At 38.9% G+C, this 21,470-nt stretch overlaps 1 protein-coding gene across 2 annotated transcripts in view; it reads right to left on the bottom strand.

Annotated features, from left to right (window-relative positions):
- Positions 1-1,587: 1,587 nt before the first annotated feature.
- DCN (decorin) overlaps positions 1,588-21,470 on the bottom strand; it is a 34,654-nt gene continuing 14,771 nt past the window's right edge. For both annotated transcript variants that reach the window (XM_063133807.1, XM_063133808.1), the window contains exons 3-8: positions 18,894-19,006; positions 9,887-10,100; positions 9,031-9,144; positions 6,771-6,864; positions 4,389-4,527; positions 1,588-3,068 (exon numbers count right to left, since the gene is read on the bottom strand). In XM_063133807.1, the coding sequence (XP_062989877.1) occupies positions 2,874-3,068; positions 4,389-4,527; positions 6,771-6,864; positions 9,031-9,144; positions 9,887-10,100; positions 18,894-19,006 (869 nt within the window). In that variant the 3' untranslated portion in view covers positions 1,588-2,873. The remainder of the gene's footprint in view (positions 3,069-4,388; positions 4,528-6,770; positions 6,865-9,030; positions 9,145-9,886; positions 10,101-18,893; positions 19,007-21,470) is intronic.

Below are 21,470 nucleotides of genomic sequence, written 5' to 3'. Positions count from 1 at the left end.
TATCTGGAGGGTCGCTCTTTCAGCGTGTCGGCTAACGGCAGCTCGTCCTCCTCTTTTCCCCTTTCAGTAGGGGTTCCGCAAGGCTCGGTGCTTGGCCCGTTGTTGTTTTCTTTATACATGCTGCCCTTGGGTAATCTTATTCAATCTCATGGCCTCCAATATCACCTGTATGCCGATGATACACAATTATATCTCTCATCTCCGGAACTCTCCCCCGATGTTCACGATTGTATCTCGGCTTGTCTTTCAGATATCTCAGCCTGGCTGCTTCATCGTCGTTTGAAACTTAATATGGCAAAAACTGAACTGCTTGTTTTTCCTCCTAAACCTGCTCCTCACCTCTCATTCTCTCTTACTGTCAATGATGTCACGCTTACTCCGGTCAAGGAAGCTCGTAGTCTTGGCTTTTTATTTGATTCCTCGCTCTCCTTTATTCCTCATATCGAGGCAGTAGCTAAATCCTGTCGTCTCTTCCTGTATAATATTGCCAGGATTCGACCATTTTTGTCTGTCTCTTCTGCCAAGACTCTCGTTCACGCACTGGTTATCTCTCGGTTGGACTACTGCAACCTTCTTCTCTCTGGCCTTCCTTCGTCTCACATCAGTCCGCTGGTCTCTGTCCACCACTCTGCTGCTAAGATCATCTTCTTGGCCCGCCGCTCTGACCATGTCACTCCACTTCTGAAATCTCTTCATTGGCTTCCAATTCACTCCAGAATCCAATATAAACTTCTCCTGTTGACCTTCAAAGCTTTTCACGGTCTAGCTCCTTCCTATCTCTCGTCTCTCATCTCACACTATTACCCCGCTCGGGCTCTCCGCTCCTCTGATGCCATGCTTCTCGCCTGCGCAAGGAACTCCACTTCCCTTACTCGGCTTCGTCCTTTTTCTTCTGCTGCCCCTTACGCCTGGAATGCTCTTCCAGAACACTTGAGAACTACAAACTCAATCACAGCTTTTAAAACTCAGCTAAAAACTTTTCTTTTCCCTATAGCTTTTAAATATTGAGTTTGTTCTGACTCTATACTGTTAACTTCACCCCACCCGGTGCCTATTTACACTTCCCTGTGCCTGTTTGCATTCTCTTTCCCTCCTCATTGTTTACTACAACTTTATTAGATTGTAAGCCTATGCGGCAGGGTCTTGCTTTTTACTGTGTAATCTGTACAGCACCATGTACATTGATGGTGCTATATAAATAATAATAATAATAATAATAATAATAATAATAATAATAATAATAGAATAATGCCCTCAAGTTACAGGAAGCCAGATTCCAGCTGGACATCAGGAAAAACTTCCTTTTAGAGCAGTACAACAATGGAAACAATGGCCTAGGGAGGTCGTGGGCTCTCCTACACTAGAGGCATTCAAGACGCAGCTGGACAACCATCTGTCATGTATTCTTTAAGGCTGATTTCTGCATTGAGCAGGGGGGCTTGCTTATTTATTTATTTATTATATTTTTATACCACCCAATAGCCAAAGCTCTCTGGGAGGTTCACAAAAATTACAACTCTACTATTCTACGATTCTGTGAATATTGTTTTGGATGGCAGATCCTACAATATACAACACACGTCAAGATTTTGGAGTTTGCCAGTACTGTTTAATATAAAAACAAACATACATTGAAAATACTGTATTTTGGACAATTAAGAGGTATCCAAACTTGTCTTTAATGTGACATGTGGAAAGATATACAATTAAATTTGAAGACAGTGATCCCAGAAATGTAGAGGCTTCTTTTGATATGCTTGCTACAAACTAAAGCCAGTTATAGAGATGTATATAGAAGATTTGCTTTCAGGTTTCTAAAAAAGACAACTTCTAAACATGGTTTTCTAGTTCTGGCCAGCTGATGTTCCCTTGTTCCCAAATGTAATTCTAGTCATTGCTAAACAGATAACCTGCATATCCCTCTGTATTGTATTTGAAAATGTTGTTAAAACTCAAATGTAGTTGAAAGAGTATCTGGATATGCATTGTTCTATTTCAGATGTAGTACTTTTTTTGTATTAAGAGCAATGAATTAATGTAGTAGGCTAACTCCTGCTTAATTTACATATGCCTGTTGTTTCACTGTCACAAGCCATTAAGTTTTTGTTGCAGATGCTGAAATGAATGGGAATTGTTTGGGGAGATTGCTTGTTGGAGTATGGCCAACAGAAGTGGTCATGCAAACAAGGAGAGACAAATCGCTCCTCTAGAAATTAGCTGTTCTAATCCAGAAATAACAGCAACCAGGATACAATAATAATGTCTTTTGTGCTGTACACTGTATTCCTAATCCTGCATAGAATTATCTGTAAAAACTTAAAACATATTTAGAAAAGAAAATCTGCATATATTAAGAGGGTATGTTAACCAAAAATATTAACAAAAGCAACATTTTTATATTGCTTATGCTATACGTAAGATACATCAGTACCTACACTAGGCTTTAAAAATGTAGCAAGTAATATTTAGATCAATGAGTTTTGATTAAGGCTTCAGTTGATTATTTTTCCCAATAACTGAAAGCTTCATCTCTTTTTCCTCCAAGTACTTTCTTTCTGTTGATGTAAAGAACACTATTTATATAATTTCTAATTATGAATAGCTTGACAAATATTTACCCCAAATGTCATGCACGGTGGAATATTGAACTCTATTGTGCCCAGCTAATTGAGAGATACCACAGAAATATACCACATGCTGGCAATGAAGTAAAAACAAAGTAAATTCAGAAATTTTGTCTGGAAATGATTGGTAAGGTCTTTTACATATATAATGATATCCACTCTGCAGTTAAGTCTCCAGTATTTGGCTTTAATAGTTAGCAACAATTTTAACAGGCAACAGGTATTTATAACGGAAACACATCTGTGCATCTATTTGTAATTTCCAAGTTGTATTACAGATCGTTCATAGATACATCGGAAAGAGGATGGCTGGATTTCCCAGTACTGCACAGGATTACTAAACAGGCTCACTCCTGAATAAGCAGCCTTTTTGGTGTTGTATCCAGGAGGACAAAAATCATTCGGGCCAACGGCAGCAATTTTGTTGTTATGAAGGTAGACAACCTGAAAGTTATAGACATTGTAGAAGTGAAACAATCAACCTATTATCTTGAAGTAAACTAATAAAAAACATATATAATTATTTAGTACATAGATTTCTAAATATTTGAACTAAAAACACATTCAAAGGTCCACCCCTCTCATTGCAACCAGAGTTGATAATACACTTTTCCAGCAGAGTAACACAACTCAAGTTCCCTCCTTATGTTGTTGTCTCCTGTCACCTCAGTGTACTTCTAGTCATGTTTGTGAAGCTACAGGAAGACCAGGAAACATTTCTAATCACTCCTAAATGCACCCCTTTCCATGCATTTCCATTGCCCTATAGATGTGGAGGGCAACATTGTGAAATGTGAAAGCCTCACTTATGGAAAATTAGTGTTCAAAATTGTGTGGAAAGCTTCCACAGAGAGAGGATGCTTTCTTTTTTAGAACATCCTCCTCCATGTGTAGAGGGTGACAAAAACATAGGTGGAGTGGGGTGGATGAGACTAGTGTGAGGAGAACTTCCAATGATACAGGAGCTTTCCTCATTAGAACATCATCCACCATGTGTAGAGGATGACAGAAATGCATGCAGAGGAGGAGAAGGCTAGTGTGCTCTCTTCTCATGTGTTTAGCCCTCACAGATAAGGAATTCCTGACGATGACTGTAGACATTTGCATAACTTGGGTTTAAGCACTATGGACTAATCCTTTCTGTCACACTTGTGCAGCATTTTCTGACACTGAGAATAATGGGCCCTATCTGTGATCACATGGTGGACTATATGCATTTCTGGAGCTGCTGGATTGAAGCAATAGCCTATAGAGATTACTTTTACAATTTGAAGTAAACTATCGTTGAATATGCATATCGCAAGATCAATAGCTAATCACCCTGTGTTAAAGATCATAAACAGAAATGATCTTGCAGTTAAAACTATTTTATATTTTATCTATTTATTTATTACATTTGTATCTGCTTTTATCCCATGATGGAAGTCAAGGCAGTATACACAGGGTTCCTAGGTGTTCTCCCATTCAGCTACTGAGCAGACCCAGACCGAATTAGTTTTAGGAAAGTTGTTGTTTCACTGTCTTTGGACCATTGATTCCATCTACGCATCTGCCATTATAATTAAAAGGGCACTTCATTGCTATGATGTGCTGTAGCTTTATATTACCCATTAATTATTGAATGAGGAAAATTCAGTTTACTGCTGTATTCGATTTCCCAAAATCTTCGTTAGACATAGGTAGATTTCCCAGTAATGTATGCTTTCTGTGAGTTAAACAATATTTATAATTATTGTAAATCTGAGTCCAGATGGTATACTTTACCTGTATGTATTTGTGTTCTCCCAGCCCAGCGGGTATTTTGGAAAGTTCATTGCTGTTTAAATGGAGTTCTCTCAAATGTGGCACATTGGCTAAAGAGCCATTATCCACACTAGCAATGTTATTGTCACTGAGGCCAAGCCTACAAGGAGAAAAAGATATTGTGCGAGCTGTGAAATAACTGTCCCCACAGCACAGGTAATTTTCTTGTATTTTCATTTCTAACACCTTGCAATTTGGTCAATTTTTTCTTGGAGTCGTTTTGTATCATATGTATTCTCTAGCCATGCCACAAGATGCTGGACTCAAAAACATATCTTTTAATCACAATTAATTCTATTGCAGTCCTTCCACATGGATAGATTTAATCCTGTATTGGACTTGCCTAGCCTTGTTATGAAACTGATTTCATGTAAAATATTATCACTGTCTATATGGCCAGTATGCCATATTCACGACTGGGTGTTGTATAGTTGTTGTAAGTAAGGGATGTTGGAGTTAGAGAAATCCAATAGGGATTCAAATGAGTTCAGATATCTATGAATCCAACCTGCAGATTCTGCAGCAGACCAGCTTTTTCAAAGTCATGTGGATTCCATTTTTCCTTTTGGGGTTAGGGGGAATTTGTGCTAATTTGTATTTGTGCTAGTTCACATTGGCTAAAGTGGATTAGTGCATTTCCACAAGTGTGCATTAGTGCTAATGCAAACCAGCACAAGTAGAATGAAGTTCTGATACAAAAGAATCTGATTCCATCAATGAGCAGATGTTGAAACGAAAGATGCCTGATAATCCATGAACCACATTCAGAATGGATTGAACAAACTCCTTACATCCCTAATTCTAAGAATCTGAAACAGCACACTTTTTAAAATCGTTCCAATAACATCCTAAAACCCATCAGAGGGGTTTTGTCACAAACTCATTAGTCTTCTGTGTTTTGTGTGAGGCTGGATTATTTGGACATGCCATTTGAACTTTGCACATTTCAATTTGCACATTTTTAAAGGCTGATTTCAAGAACTCAATATAGAACCATCCAATTTCAAAAGATTCATTGGCACTTCATTTTCAGCATTTTAAATGTCATTCCTGACAAAGTAGACTCCTATTAGCCACCAATATATCTATAACTATATTTCTATCTTTATCTTTCTCTATATTATCTGTCCTCATTTTCTTGGCTGCATTATACAACTCAAGATTTGCCTCAGAAATTAAAAGAAAATGTAGTTTATTTGAAAGAAAGTAAAGAATATTGAAAGAAAATGAAAGAATAAATCTGTTATTCATAAAGAGATCATTTGCCGTTATCATACAATAGTGGTTTATCTTGATTTTGGCAGCATATGGCTGTTCAAATTTGGATGATGTTATGCTTTTAGTTCCAGATTGAATTTAAAATTAGACTTTTGTACCTGATAAGATTTTAATATATCTGTACATTTTGCTACAGCTAGAGGGACCTGTTCAGCCAGAGTATCAATATACAGAAAGTTGGGTGTGTGTGCAATGTGTACATAAGCATAGAATAATATACCCAGCCAGAGAAATGAAATTTATGAGAACTGATACTTTACAGCCTTGTTTCTGTACAGGCATTTATACTACTCCAGTGCATATAATCCCCAATCTTAGTATAAACCTTGATTGAGCAAATGCAGGGAAAGGAAAGGAAAGGAACCTCTCATGCAAGCACTTGAGTCATTGCTGACTCCTAGAGGGACGCCTGCTTTCGTTGACGTTTTTTTGGCAGACTTTGTAGCGGGGTGGTTTGCCATTGCCTTCCCCAGTCACAGTTACCTTTCTCCCAGCTAGCTGGGTACTCATTTTACCGACCTCGGAAGGATGGAAGGCTGAGTTGACCTGAGCCGGCTGCCTGAGAACCAGCTTCCGCTGGGATCGAACTCAGGCTGTGCAGAGAGTTTCGGCTGCAGTAACTGCCGCTGAAAACCCAGCCAGAGAAATGAAATTTATGAGAACTGATACTTTACAGCCTTGTTTCTGTACAGGCATTTATACTACTCCAGTGCATATAATACCCAATCTTAGTATAAACCTTGATTAAGAAAATGTAGAGAAATCTAAATTAATACAATTATTTGTTCATTCAATGGAATTTTAGTCCATTCTGAAAGGGGAATTAAACATAACAAAGGATAAACACTTCAAAACTAGAAAACTAGTTCTTGAGAAATTTCTAGAGAAATTTCTGCTTTCTTCCAGATGTATAGTATTGCTACTCTTCAGTTACTATTACTTTTCTTGCCGAAGTGTTAGGCATGATCCCTCTCCAAAGAGCATGAAACATGTTACAGAATGAGCTATGCCTCATGGGATACTAATTTTACTGAATACTAGGAATTTATTTTAAACCACAATTACTTAGCCAAATTGTTGAGTCCATTTAGACTATCCGCATCAATTTTGTTGATTTTGTTGCCATCAAGATGAAGTTCTGTCAGAGATGTGGGAAGACCTGCAATAAAAGATGACCCAAACAATTTTTTCATCATGTATGACAAGACAGGACTGTTGGTCCTTCTAATTATCTAATGCACTCATTGGCAAAATTCCTGGAGTTAGTTGTGTCTTGGCTTACCACACTCCACAGCCGATAACTGTTATCTTTACTGTTCAGTTGTGGTGCCTATACTCTGCACTTATGGAGAAGTCATCTTTGCTCTTGTAGCCACACAGAAGCCATTTGCTGTAGTATTGGCCCCAGCCAACCTGCACCATGCTTATGAGTACAAAGTGCTTTTTAGTTCTCCTTTTGAGTCTTGTCACAACACAGTCATGTGAGAAGAACGTTCAGATGAAACCCAAGGCTTTTCCCATTGAAAACATAGTGGGAAAGTACACTGGGAAGAATTATATTAATGGTGCAATCTTATACCCACTAAATTGTGATGATGATGATGATGATGGTGATGATGATGATGATATTTATTTATATCCTGCCTTTTGCCCAGTGCTGTAATTGACCTCAATATAACTTACTTCCTAGTAGATATGTATAGAATTATACTGTGTGCTTTTATTGTTTAGTTTTGAGATGGTTCCTTCATGCCTGTGCAACAGTTAAGATAAAATTTATGGCAATATATTATATATACAGCTGACTTATATTGAATCAGCTCATCGGTCAATCTAAATAAGTATTGTTTATTCAAATGGCAGCAGTTCCCCAAGGTTTCATAAGAGCATAAGAAGGACATGAAGGCAATAGCACTCTCCCACTGTTCTCCAGCAACAAGTATGGAGAGGCATGTGGCCTTTGATCATGTGAGACGGTAGCTATCTTCCATGAATCTGTCTGAGAACTTAACTCCTGTGATTATTTTAGCTGGAATTGCTGGGGGTTGAATTTAGAATGTCCTCTGTCATTGAGCTATGGCTTATGAGCTATATGTGTTATGGTGGTGGTGGTAATAATAATAATAATAATAATAATAATAATAATAATAATAATAATGTACTATTCTGTAAGGGAGACTTGAAAACCAAATTACAAAAAAGTAGTTCCATTTTTGAATTTCACCCCTGCATAACAGCCTTTAAATGAAATATACATGTTATTAATTACTAGCAGTAGGGTTGGCATTATGCTAGGTAGGGTATTTGTAGGCTGAGGGCATGTATATTGCAAGAACCCATGGGAGACACACAGAGTGCACCTCCTTTTGCACTCACACCTCCTGTGAGTTCTAGTCAGTGGGAGCTGGGCTGCCCCATTTCATGCGTGAGGAGGCAAGTGTTGCCTTCTCTATAACACTGTCCTCAAGGAAACACTTGTCCTCAAGGAAACACTTTCCCCAAATAAAACAGTAAAAGTCTGCATTTGGATTCAGTATGGAGAATTGGGGCTAAATTTGATCCCTGCCCCACTTACCCCAATCATCAAGCCTACTCCTGTCTTTATAGACACTTCTTGTTTGGCCTTAGAATGTGACAGAATGTTGGGACCTGATTTTTATATAAGGAGATAGAGTTCTTCTCATTAGTTGGTGATTTATAAAAGAAAGTTCAGGATTGGTTCTGCATTGAATCGATCTGCCACATATCCAACTCTTGGAATCTGTAGAGTTCTGTTGGTCAGTTGTATATTTATTCTGGTGTAGAAATGTCCTTAAATCTTAAAAGTAGAATTTCATTTAATTTCATTTTTTATATTTGTATACCACCCCATAGCCAAAGCTCTCTAGGTAGCACTCAAAAGAATGTAAGTGGATGTAAATAAGGCTGATAATGCAGAAAGATGGCATTAATCCTGAAGGTTTACATAAAAGGCAAGCATAAATACCATTTATATTACTATTCACTGCTTCCTTATAGGAAAGTCTAGTTCCTTAATTGTGAACAGTAAGTAAACATTTGATCCCTCATATGTTTTCCCATTTAAACTTGAATGCCTTTTGTTCCTGCATTCTAAACCTAAAGTGAGAATTCTACATATGATGTATCTGCACTCAGTAATCTTTTATTTATTATTTAAAACTTGTGTGTGTATGCACGAATGATATTGTATAATATGATATATATTTATATAGATAGATAGATAGATAAAGACACATATATAAAAAAGTTCATCAGAATAATTTAGCAGTGATATCCCACATAGTCTCATAAATAGCATCCTCACCTTTAGGAATGCTAGTTATATTGGTATCTGAAATGCGGATGTAGGAGAGTCTCTTCATTCCTTGAAAGGCTCCATTTTCTATACCTGAGCTTTTTAATGGATTGGTGCCTAGTTCTGAAAAGAAATAGACAAAGAAAAATGTATATGAGTTGTACATTCAGTAATACTGACAATTGTAAAACAACAAAGTAGCATTTCTTCCTAACTAATTCTGCCCTAAATATGTTTAGTTGACTACACTACATTTTGCAAAGATTTTCAGCCATATATTAAAGACAGTCAGTGCACCACTGTTGTGGTATCTTTGTAAAGATTCATTATGAATCATGTAACGTTCAGTCTGTAGAAGTCCATTGGAGTTTCCTTTTCCTTGATTCTATTCCCTTATTTGCAGCATGTTGTGAAATTTCATACCATTAAAATACGCTTTTTTAAAAATACATTTTTAACAGCATACTTGGGAAGTGAAGTGAATGCTATAGACTTCACATTTACTTACTGCAACTCTTCTGATTTTTCCATACTGCCCCCCAACCCGGATTATAATGCTCAAAGGTTACCAGCAAGAATAAATAAATAAATATGGAAGGTGATTATCTGTAGGTATTCAACAGTTTCAATATAGTAGCATTTCAGCACTTTACTGACCTCTGCATGAATCACAATACAGAAACACCCAATTTCACTTTCTTGTCTTTCCACATCATGATTGCATCTCTCTTGAGGGTGTTGTGTTAATATCAACAGTCCAATTAAGATGCTATTCTGTTGTCTGGATTCGTGACATTTTAAATGTTACCATCTTTCATGTAATAATCTCTTATCATAAATTTGATCTATAAGCACTGATACATACCTACGACAATCATATTAATTAGTCCACCAAAGACAACTTTCCTTAGTTTGTTGATATCATTTTCATGTGCCCGTAACTCCTGCAAACTTTTGGGCATGTTTTCTGGAAGTTCTTTCAAGTTGTTTTTGGAAAGGTAAAGTCTCTCCAGTTTCTTGAGTGGAGCAAAAGCTCCAGAGCTGATTTTGCTGATTTTGTTGTTAACGAGGATCAATGCCTGAAAAGCAGGAAACAGTAAAATAGAATATTTCATTAATGCCACACAAGGGCATAGTATCAGAGGGAAGAGCTAACCATTTTCTAGAAGTCTACTTCTCTATGGCCTGGTTGGTATTTTGGCTTTGATGTGGTAAAATCACCACAAGTCACCCTGTGCCAGTTATGTGCTTCAGTATTTCATTTGTGTATCAAACTAGATGTAGTTTGGCCCACAAATGGCTTATCAGTATTTTTTAAATCAAATAACTAATGTAGATGGGGGAGGCCAAGCTGGATTGGGACCATGGCATGTGGGGAGGGGGCGTTAGCCCTTTGCCTCTCTCCAGTCATGGTCAAAATTGCCCTCCCCATCCCTGCTATTTGCAGTGGGTGGAAAACTCCCGTTGGTGCCACAATATACTGAGAACTGGTATATTTATCATGTCCAGTACAAAATAGTGGGGGTGTATTCAGGACCATCTTTGTGATGTAGGCTAAGCCCCAGATTGTAGCCCATTCACTTGTCCTGTACAACTCAAAGACACTTAGAACTAAATCAGCACATTTCTCCATAGCCTGTATGTGCCCACGATTGATTATTTTTCTTGTTGTGAAGCCTGAGTGTGAGGAAACCCTGAGAACTGAGTGATAGACAAATTTATATAGCACATTCAGGACTAATCACGCTTTTTTTAAATTTCATGAAACAAAGGACTCTGATTCTTCAGATTAGATTTAAGACTCAGTACATTCCATCAGTATTATCACAACTATTCAGTTTGTGCAGATTTAGAATTATTACTTAGTTTGTCAATGCTAGGGATTTATTTATTTATTACATTTATATACCGCCCCATAGCTGAAGCTCTCTGGGTAGTTTACAAAGATTAAAACAGTGAAAACAAATATACAAAATTTAAAACCATAAAAAGCATAAAGAGTCAATATCCAAGTATTCTGGGATCAGTTAAAAAAACTCAGCATGTGCTATTAAATGCCTGGGAGACGAGATAAGTCTTGCCTGGCGCCGAGAAGATAACAATGTTGGCGCCAGGCAAGACTCATCAGGGGTTCCTCTCCCTTGTTGCCATCCTCCAAACTTGCCTCGGAGTAGGCAACCAGAGGAGGACCTCAGATGTTGAGCATAGGGATGTTGGAGAACTCTGCAACAGACTGAAATGAGTTCAGATTTCTAAGAGTCTGAACTGTAGGTCCACAGCAGACTGGATTTTTCAAAGTCATGTGGATTCTATGGACCTGTGAGCCATTTTTTAAAAGTTTTGTGCGGCATTTGCAAATAGGAACAAAATACTTGTCCATCTCTAAAAAAAATCTGATTCCATCAATGAGCAGACGAGGGAAAGAAAGATGCCTAACTATCTGCAAAAAATAGATGGACCGGATTTAACAAGAGCCATACACCCTTGGGCTGTGCCCTTCCTCAAAATGCAAAGAAATTTACATTCTCCCACAAAATTCTTTTAAAACAAAAAATTCATCCAAGACCTCAGAGGAAGTGGTGCTCTGCCTGAACTTCACAGTCCTAATGTCAAAAAGAGTATCTGAACATCTCTCTTTCATCACTGACCAACTACAGCTTCTATCATCTTCTCCTAACCTTAAGACCAAACTGCATAGTAATTTAAGTGCATCATCACTTTATATGTGTCTGTTTTTATTATTTTAAAACAACCTCAGGAGGGACTGATTAAGGACGGGAGTAAAACACCTTTTTCCATATGCCACATATGCTAGTCTTGATTGGGCCCCTCCCACAGCTATTTAAAAGCACACACTAGACATCTTAAATGTGATTTAATATAACAAGTAGTTTGGCTCTTAGGATAAGGATCCAGAGCACATAGCAGGGCTTCCATACAGGACTTGACCCAAGTACTTTTCTTGTTAGCAATTCTGTACTGCTTCCTCTTCCTTTGCTATCATACTGTCAAAGAACAGGACTTCTCTATATAAAAAAGTTCCCATTCCTGATCCCCCATTCTCTTTCTGGCAGCTCTTTCTATTGCAACTGCATTTTCTCCACAGTTCTATGTCTTCCTTCCCAGCTGTCTAACTTTTCATGGTTTGTTCTCAGCCAGGGCTACATTGTACCAATAGCTCAGCCAGGTAACTGTTTTCACTCCGTACCGGGGCTGAACCCTCTTCTGTCTCTCCACAAAGCGTCCATTCCACATTTCCCCACACCCACTTCTTTCCAAGTACAAAAGGCAGCCAAATTTTTCCTAAAATAAACACTCCTCAGGAAGGTCAGGAGTAAGCGGTCTGACAGGAATTTTGGTTGGCCATTCTGTTCTCCTCAGTGGCTGTGGGAGGCATGCTGCTGGCATAGCCATTCATCTTGGAGGAGCAAAAGCAACTCTGCTGATATGGGGAAAGCTATGGGAGAGCAGCAAGTAGGGCTGGCCCTACTATTTTAGGTAGAGTCAGGCGGCTACCTGAGGCAGCAGATTTTGGGTGTAATGAAAGAGTAGAAAACTATTAGTTATTTACGTTGTTGTTGCTTTTTTTTACCACCAGGGCTGAGGAGATTATGGTTGTGGGATTTAATGCCTCATATGCTAAAATAACTTGACAGGATCTGAGTACTATGCACCTTGATGTGTGTGGAGTGGACGAAGGCTTTGCTGCTCTGCAAAACGTGTTCAATTTCTGTTCCTGGCAGCAAGTGAGCCTCAAAGGGAGATTGTAACATGGCGTGCTCTTCCTCTCACACACAACCTCCCCTTCTGCACTAAGATAGATAACAACCAATCAATTGGCCACAGAGAGGTGGCAGTAAAAAGAAGAGGTGAAAAGAAACACATTAAAATAGATTTTTAAAAGAAACAAAGTGCAAAATAAAATGAGGATGGTCATTAGGGGAAGGCTTCCTGGAACAATGACGTTTTCAGGAGGCGCCAGAAGGAATACAATGTTGGCGCCTGCCTGACCTCCAGAAGCAGGGAATTCCATAGGAATTTAGTACATAGATTGCATTCACATCACCCAGAACAAGGATAACTGAGGTAAAGAAGGCGTTAAATTGCCTATTGCCATCTGACAAGATCAAGATAGAATAGGGCTTGAACACAGGTCTTGGGCCAAGTTCGTAGCCGCTGGATTATGGCAGCTATCATTTGAACCTACTGTACTGTGTGAACTCTATTTCTTTCTTCCCATCTACCTGTTTCTTCATCAAACTGACTAAACACGAGATTAAATATATTTACATTTGAAAAGTGCTTTGAGATGTGGGAAAGCAATAATTTTTCAGGAGTAAAGCTCCCTTATTTATTATTTTGACCAAGAAAGCACAGCTGTAGAGCATTTTTGCTCACTGAATGCATCATCTTGCTTGCAAGAATGGAAAAACAGATGGCTTGTCTCTCTATGTTTTGATTTCTTGCCATTTTAAATCCTTTCATAATTAAACTTATGCCAGCTATCTTTAAAACAAGCAGGAATAAAAACTGGACATTTACAGAGTTCAGAAACATATATAAACAGCTGCAGGGATGAAGAGTGTGGAGGAAAAGCAAGAAGAGAAAGAAAAAAGGGGAAACTATCATTTTGAACAGCTTATGTGTTGTGTATTTTCTCCCGAGTGAATTTGATTTCCTGTTCATCATCGGTAAAACAGGAGGTATGTTTTGCAGATGGCTCCACTGTGTATACGATGGATGTGTATGGTTTCAATTTTGTATATGAGCCAGCAGTGGCCAGATTTGTGAGAGGAAGAGGTCACTCACAGTTCAACAGCACTAGCAAGAAGCCTCTCCCAAAAACATGTTCTGTTCATTTAGAAGCGGTGAGCATTCTTGTCACTCTTCAAACTCAAGAGTGATAAGAACTGCCACTAACAGATGAATGGTATTACCAATTTCTGAGTGTTACTGGTATTTGCCTGCAAATCTTTGAAATCTCAAGGCAAACAAAGGCTGCCAAACAACAATTTCACCCCCGTTTGTGCTATTTCCTTCTAGGCTGATCCTGTCTTTCATACTTAGTTGACAGACCATACACCCACTTATCAAAATGAGACCCTCTTTCATCCCCCTCTAACTACGTGCACCATCAACGCCCAGCCTAGTCATTAGGTGGATGGGGGAGTTGGTGATGATAACATTTTCCCCTTCTCCCCTCCACAGCTTTAAATTAAGAGGTAGTGCATGAAAATGCATTGCTTTCCACCTTTGCATAGCTTTGCTCGTGCCAATTAGACTAGAAAAGATTAAACTGGAAAATGAAGGTTGGAGTGTGTGATATGCTGGACAACCATGTAAGCAACTCCTAACATTTCCTGTCAACTTTGAAGCAATAGGGAACATGTGATTGTGGAGCAACTATGGGTCTTCCATACAAGGCACTGTGCAGATATTCCCTAATTTCTTCCTTAGCAGATTTTCTATGGTAACAAAAGAAGTAGTAGTGGGAAAACATGAGATGATTACAAAGTCCCAGTAAAATGAGGCAGGGTGCAATAAAAGCTATGTCTGGAAGCACTAACGTGCCTGATTTCCCCCTCCACTTCTTTTCTTAGCTGAACGTATATGGCTTGTGCTACAGCAAGGGTAGGCAACTACTCTTCAGCCTTTTTTCTGAGGAGGAACTCTTGGAGGCTGCGTTCCAGTGGTGGATGGGGCTGAAGGTAAAACGGGCAGGGACAAAAAATACCAGCAGTTTTTTTTTTTAGTTTAAAGCAGCTGCGCCCCTTTCTAGAGTTAGAAGACCTAAAGACAGTTGTGCACGTGCTGGTAACTTCAAGGCTCAACTTCTGCAATGCGCTGTACATAGGGCTACCTTTGTACCTAGTCCGGAAACTTCAGCTAGTTCAAAATATGGCAGCCAGGTTGGTCACCGGTGCACCTAGGGGTGTCCATATTACATCAACTTTAAAATCACTACACTGGCTGCCAATTAGTTTCCGGGCGAAGTATAAAGTGTTGGTTATTACCTTTAAAACCCTACATGGTTTGGGTCCAGGTTACCCGTGGAATCGTCTCCCCCATGCAATCTGCACCGCACACTCATGTCCTCTGGGAAGAATTTACTCCAGTCAGCCCAAACTAGGCTGACAACTGTTACCCAAAGGACCTTTACGGCTGCCACCCCCAGACTGTGGAATGGCCTACCAGATGAGATTCGTTAACTTAATACTCTCTCCCAAGTTTAAGACAGCTATAAAGACTAGTCTTTTCCAGCAGGCCTACTCAGATGATTGTTATTTTAATGTTGTATAATTTTATATATGTTTTTAACTAGTTTTATGGATTTTTTGGTGATTTTGTATTTAATGTTGTTCCCCACCTCGATCCAGAGGGAGAGGCAGATAAGAAATAAATATTCTATTCTATTCTTACTGACAATAGCTGAGCCTTAGGAGAGGCATTTTAACCTTTTAGAATAAGGGGAGGGGGTGCACAGTGGGTGGGGCCTGGAGGATGGGGTGGACTTGCTCCCGGGCTTGAGGTTCCCACCCTTGTACTACAGAATGCAATGGCAGCTAAGTTCTCTGTTTGTGAGCTGGAAACAGACTTCCATATTTTCTCCGACACTCTGCAATAATACACCTAAGACAAATGTTCTCCTAGCTTATATTAACAATCTTGGTAGAAACCCTATGGAATTGTCTGAGCCATCTTGGGTTTTGTCTTGCACGGAGCATGTGCATAATATGTACAAACATTGCATTTTATTTTATTTTTAGTTCTGTTACTTTCTTCTCTGAAAATAATTCATTTATAATGCACAATGATTTGGTTTGGGGTTAAAAAACACACAATTCCCATAGGTCTTGTCCATCAAGCTGTGCTGCTGCAGGCAGTGGCCTTTTGGTCTTAATATTCAATCTCTGACAGGCACTACAACTATACAGCTCCCTAAGGACTTTAGTACTACCTAAAGCCAGCACAATATTTCAATAACAGCCCCTATTATTCTCTGTTAGCTGCTCAGATACAATGCAAAGCAGTTACTGAAGTCTCTGCCCTTATCTCACTCTATTTTTCCCTGGTAGTGGAATCCATGCAGACTTATGTAACCCACTTCAAGATACATCCAGCTGTACTTACTCTCTAGGAGGGGTGCACAGAATTGCAGCTGCACCCTATGGCATGGTTGCACCATGCAAGGCTTAGTGAGAATATGCTTAAAATCCTTTAAAAAAAAAGAATACACCTGTATGCATTGCCCACATAGACACAATACCTGTTCAACTAGAAGCTGGGTTGATATTTTAATCAGCAGCTTCCATATCACTTCACAGCACTATCACAGTTAGGTCTTAAACATACATCAGTAGGGACTCTGGGTGCTTCCAGATAGTCTGCTGCTAGTGCTACCAATCCAGACACATTGAGCAGTTGTTCCATATTTCCTCCTTAGTGGTGTTTTTGTAGAAAGAAAAAAGGTGGAGGATGGGTGGAAAAACACGAGGGAGTTATGAGTGGAAGACGATATCATCCGCACACCACCACCCCATAAAATTTGTGAATGAGGCAAGCTTATGGCACAAAAAAAGCGTAGTCTAGAAGCACCCTGAAATGCATGAACGTGTGTTATAGCTATTCAGAATATAAAAAGACAACTCAGTAGCAATTTCTGAGCAATTTGTGCAACTCTGACTAATTTGAGCAAATTCGACCATCATTTGCACAAATTCACCTGTAATTTGTGCAACTGTGAAAAGTCCCTCCCCCCTACAAAAATGTGCAAAAAGGAACAGCTGCAAGTCGGCTCACAGACATAAAGTGACTCATACATGCTGTGGAACCTCATTGGGCCAAAAAAAGATCAGATATCCAAGCGGCAGACATCCCTAGAACGTGGATGTCCCATTTAGCTTGCATGACAAATTGCTGTTGTAGGTGTAGGTCTTCCATGATACTTCTGTTCCTCACATGATGGTACCTCTTTCTGCACAGAACACACTCAGTACGGAGTGTACAGTCCATTCCCATGGAAACACCTGGGAATGGACTGTACACTCTCAAATACAGTGCAAATATCTATGCTCAGGAACAACTTCAGTTCTTCACAGTATCTCCATGAACATTGTAGAGTTTCAGCACCCAATCTAGACATAGCCCCATCAAGCAAGCACAGTAAACAAGACCTGCTCTAAGCTGTACAGACAGCAGCCTGTCACAAATTTATAGGTACTGCCATAGACCAGTAATTACACTGGCACCTGGGAATCTGTGCAGCCATATGTGTCAGATCATCCCTCCTTTGCTGTCCCTAAGTAAAATTCCAATGGCAAGCAAAGCTACCTCTCAGAGGGAGATTTCATTCATTTTTAATCCTTGTTTTAAGTTCCCTACACATAGATAATTGTGGTGTGTTTCACAATACCGCTAAAATGAAGATAGTGGATACTCAGAAGTTTACTCTACAAATATTGCACAGCTAATGGGTGAATTTTGTCTACATTACTAGCATCTTTCCTTTGTATGACATAATTTTGTTGAAATCATGTGGTATGAAAACCGTCCTCAGAGGGCAGCACTATAGGTTATGATTGCTGCAAGAAACACCAGTGTTTTCTGCAGCAAACTTACGAATTATGGTAGTTAAAATATGCTTGTAGACAAGACAGAAACCATGTCCTCATGTCTGGGAAACACATACCAATTTGATTTCCCAGATGCATGTATCAAAATGTATGCATTGCACAGAAACTTCTTTTACTACCATCCTTCATGGTAATAAACACCAGTGTAATACTGATATTTCCTTATAGCACTGACCTTAAAGTACCAGCTAACGAACTTCGAAAATAGTCAGACTTCTGATATACCTGAGATATATTGATACTGTTTTTCATCTGGGCAGTCAAGATGGATGTTTTGACTTTCTGCTCAGTGCCAACAACCAGCATCAATCTGTCAATCTACCTTTAGAACATTTCTAAAGTAGTATCAATTTTCTTGATCTCCTACAGTCATCATGAGCAACTGGTTGCACATCTGTCTTTCAAACAACCCCCTGAAGCTTTTGAAATAATAATTAGAAACATATTTTCCACAGAGAAGGAAATAGCACTTCAGGTGGGAACTGTTCCCTGTCAGAAGTAGAATATGAAAGGTACTATGCAGACATAGGTCCACCATAATGGACAACAATGCCATATTTGAAAATACAAGGGGCTTATTAAAGCCAATCACAGCATATCAAATGCATTGTCTATATGGGTGTGGCCAAGTACCCATCAAGAGTCAAGAGTGAGTCCATATAAAAAATATCAGAGATAAAAACAGCTTTTTGTTGGTGGATGAGCATTTTCCCCAACAAGACCACTTTCTCTCTGACTTCTTTATCCTTATCCTAAAAGAAGAAGTGTTTAATATCAGTTTAATCACTGATCTAGTGATAACTTAGAATTGGTATCATGGAATATAACAGAAACTCATATGGGTGGAAACCGCTTCTCACAAAATCAAAGTTTCTTCAGGTAAAATAGGTTTTAAAATATGCCACACGGAGAGACATGAATCAAAGTTCCCGAAGTACCATCGCCCGACTATAAATAGTTCAAAATAGTCAGCAAGAAGATCTGACCAGCCCAAAGTTGTTGCCCTCTCCTTTCTTCCTCATTTCTCTTTGCCCAATGCCTTTCTGATCCTTCCAAACTATCCCTGTTACCCACAACCCCTGCCAAACACTCACTTCCTTCCTTTCCTTGACAGACTTACCCCTCTCCATAAGACACCCCATCTCAACATTTCGACACAATAAAGGAGGGAAGGGAGAGAGGGAAAAGGCTCTCTTTCAACCATGACTAACATGGAATGTGTATTTCACTATAACTTACATGAAGATCCTTCAAATTTTTGAAATCTCCATCCTTTATTTCAGTAATTTTATTGTTCTGTAGGTCCAGTAGGGTAGTATCTGAGGGAAGATCTTTTGGAACTTGAGTAAGGCCTGTGAGGGGGAAAAATAAATAAATAAACTACTGCACACACTAAAGATGCTTAAGAGAATATTAGTGGCTATCAATTATTTTTTATTTTTCAGTAGAGCAACTACTTTCTAAGTTTCTTTACCTAAAATTGTATGAACGGTCACTGTGGAACAGACAAGTAGCTCATCTAACTCAGAATCCTGTATTTGACAATAACCAATGCCCTTGATAAGAGTTTAGGGATCCTGGTTCTCTCTTGGACTCATTCTTCTTAGGTAGAGCACAGAAATCACACAATCAAGTGTAAAAGTATAATGAGTGTCTATTTTGCTACCTGCTATCTTCAACCAACTTTTAATCATACTCCAATGTATACTCCAGTAATCAATATAAATCTTATGTTCTCCTTTGCCTTGGCAACATTTCCCATCACTGAGTTCACAAGCCACAGAACGAATTCTTCCTGTTGTAGTTTGAATGGTATCCATCATTATACTGTGGAGGCATTAAGAAAAAAATCTCCATACACATTTTCCTTCTCCATTTTTGGGATCATTCAAATGCCCATGAGCTTTCCATTCTCCACCTATTCAAACAAGCCTTTATACAATGTAAAATCAGATTTTATGTGCATTGATTTATATTTTAAATCCTCCACATTCTAATGATGGCCTGTTGGACCCTAAGCTGAAGTTCTATATGATAGTGAGGGGCCTAATCTTGGAAACTTTCCAAATACCATGTTCTGCTGACTTCAGCAAATAAGAAGCGCTTGAAGAAAGGCCATATTTGGATACAGTTCCTTGACATACATCTGAAGAGAGTAAATTGTATATAATCAGTGTAGTCAGACCAAAAACATGCCTCATTTGATTTGCATCCTTCTTCCACTAACGTAAACAGCTAAATTATCACTGATTGCAATGAGTAAAACGTCAGAGTATAATTAAAGAAAATATATAGCATGATTTTAGCATTTAAACTTTCCTACATACCAATGCTCTCATATTTTTCCTCATCAAAATGTTCAGATTATTGGATTTATGAAAACTGAGAACATGTCTAAATGAAATTGCATAATCAAATTCTATCTTCATTTCTGTTTGAAACTGAAACAAGGCTGCTTTTAAGGAGATATTTATTTCTGCTTCACTGCAAATGCCTGAAGAACATTGGACAGTTTGATTAAAAACACTTGTGAGCACAGTCAGATGAAGCAACGGAATATAAATTATTTAATATTTTATAATACAAGGTAGCTTCACCTACATTGCTTTTGCACTAAGTCTAACCGGAATATCTTTCATATCTTTATTTAGTTGGATCTAGACTAGGTCATATTCTAGATCCACTGAAATTAATGGGGCAAGCTATAGTGCAATCCTCTTCATGTCTATGCAGAAGTAAGCCTTATTAAGTTTAATGGGATTTACTTCTAGGACAGGATGTATAGGATTGTTCTCTCTCTTGTTCAAAGTGCACTTGAAGCCATTATGTGAGCTTGTGTAAAGATATGGAGTAATTGGTTTCAGTGGTACTAAAGCATGACTAACTTAGTATTGAACCAACTCTGTATATATCCTGGGTCAGGCTGAACTTCTAGAATATTCTGATTACAGCAAGCTTCCTGAGAAATGCTACACATTAAGCATGCTCCTAGCAATCTGATATAAGAATAGAAAGTGATTGTCATACCCTCTGCTGTTAATTCTAGGCATGCTTGTATTCTTTCTAGATACTGCTTTAGTATTTATATTGGTATTTATATGGAACTTGATAATAAACTATGAATTATTTAAATAACTGGAGGGGTGGTTCCCTAAATGGATGAAAGTAATTTTAATTAAGCTACAGTAGTACCAATAAAAGTAGTTTACCTACATAGTTTGAACTATTTTTGATAAAGTATTTGTAATTATGTCCAACTACATTAAAAGTGTTTAAACAAGTAGTTTAACTATTGCCCATCACTAGCATTGTGTAGCTCTACCATAAAACCCATTGTATTTTGGTATCTGTAGATGCAAAACATTAAATATTCTATGTTGTTCCCTTTTGCAATTTAATACCAATCAGCAGAGGAAGCCCACTGATTGGAATTGCAAATGTTGATCAAGAGTAGTATGGCATATTCCATCCCCAGATAATTACAGGAGAGGCATTCCTAGGGCTTTGCTAGACGAGGCCTTAGCGTGCTTTGAGACCCGTTTTCCCTGCTGTGCATCCAGATGACACACAGGGGAATCCGGGCCCAGGCCGCACTGAGGCCTCCTCTAACGCGCCATAAGCGAAGTCGCTTATGGCGCGCCGTTTTCGCAGCCCTGGCCTGAGGCCGGGGCTGCGGAACGTCTAGGAAGGTCCGTGGCTTTTTGCGGCTACTTGCGAGCGCTGTGCCCATCGCGCCGGGGGGGGTTGATCCTGGGGGGGGAGATGGGGAGGGAAGGCCGGACCGGCAGGAAAGGGGGATGGCGGAGGGCGACCCAT

This window comes from Elgaria multicarinata, chromosome 9, assembly GCF_023053635.1.
Source record: "Elgaria multicarinata webbii isolate HBS135686 ecotype San Diego chromosome 9, rElgMul1.1.pri, whole genome shotgun sequence".
In the NCBI taxonomy this organism is placed as follows: Eukaryota; Metazoa; Chordata; class Lepidosauria; order Squamata; family Anguidae; genus Elgaria; species Elgaria multicarinata.
This window is presented reverse-complemented; position numbering and strand designations above follow the sequence as displayed.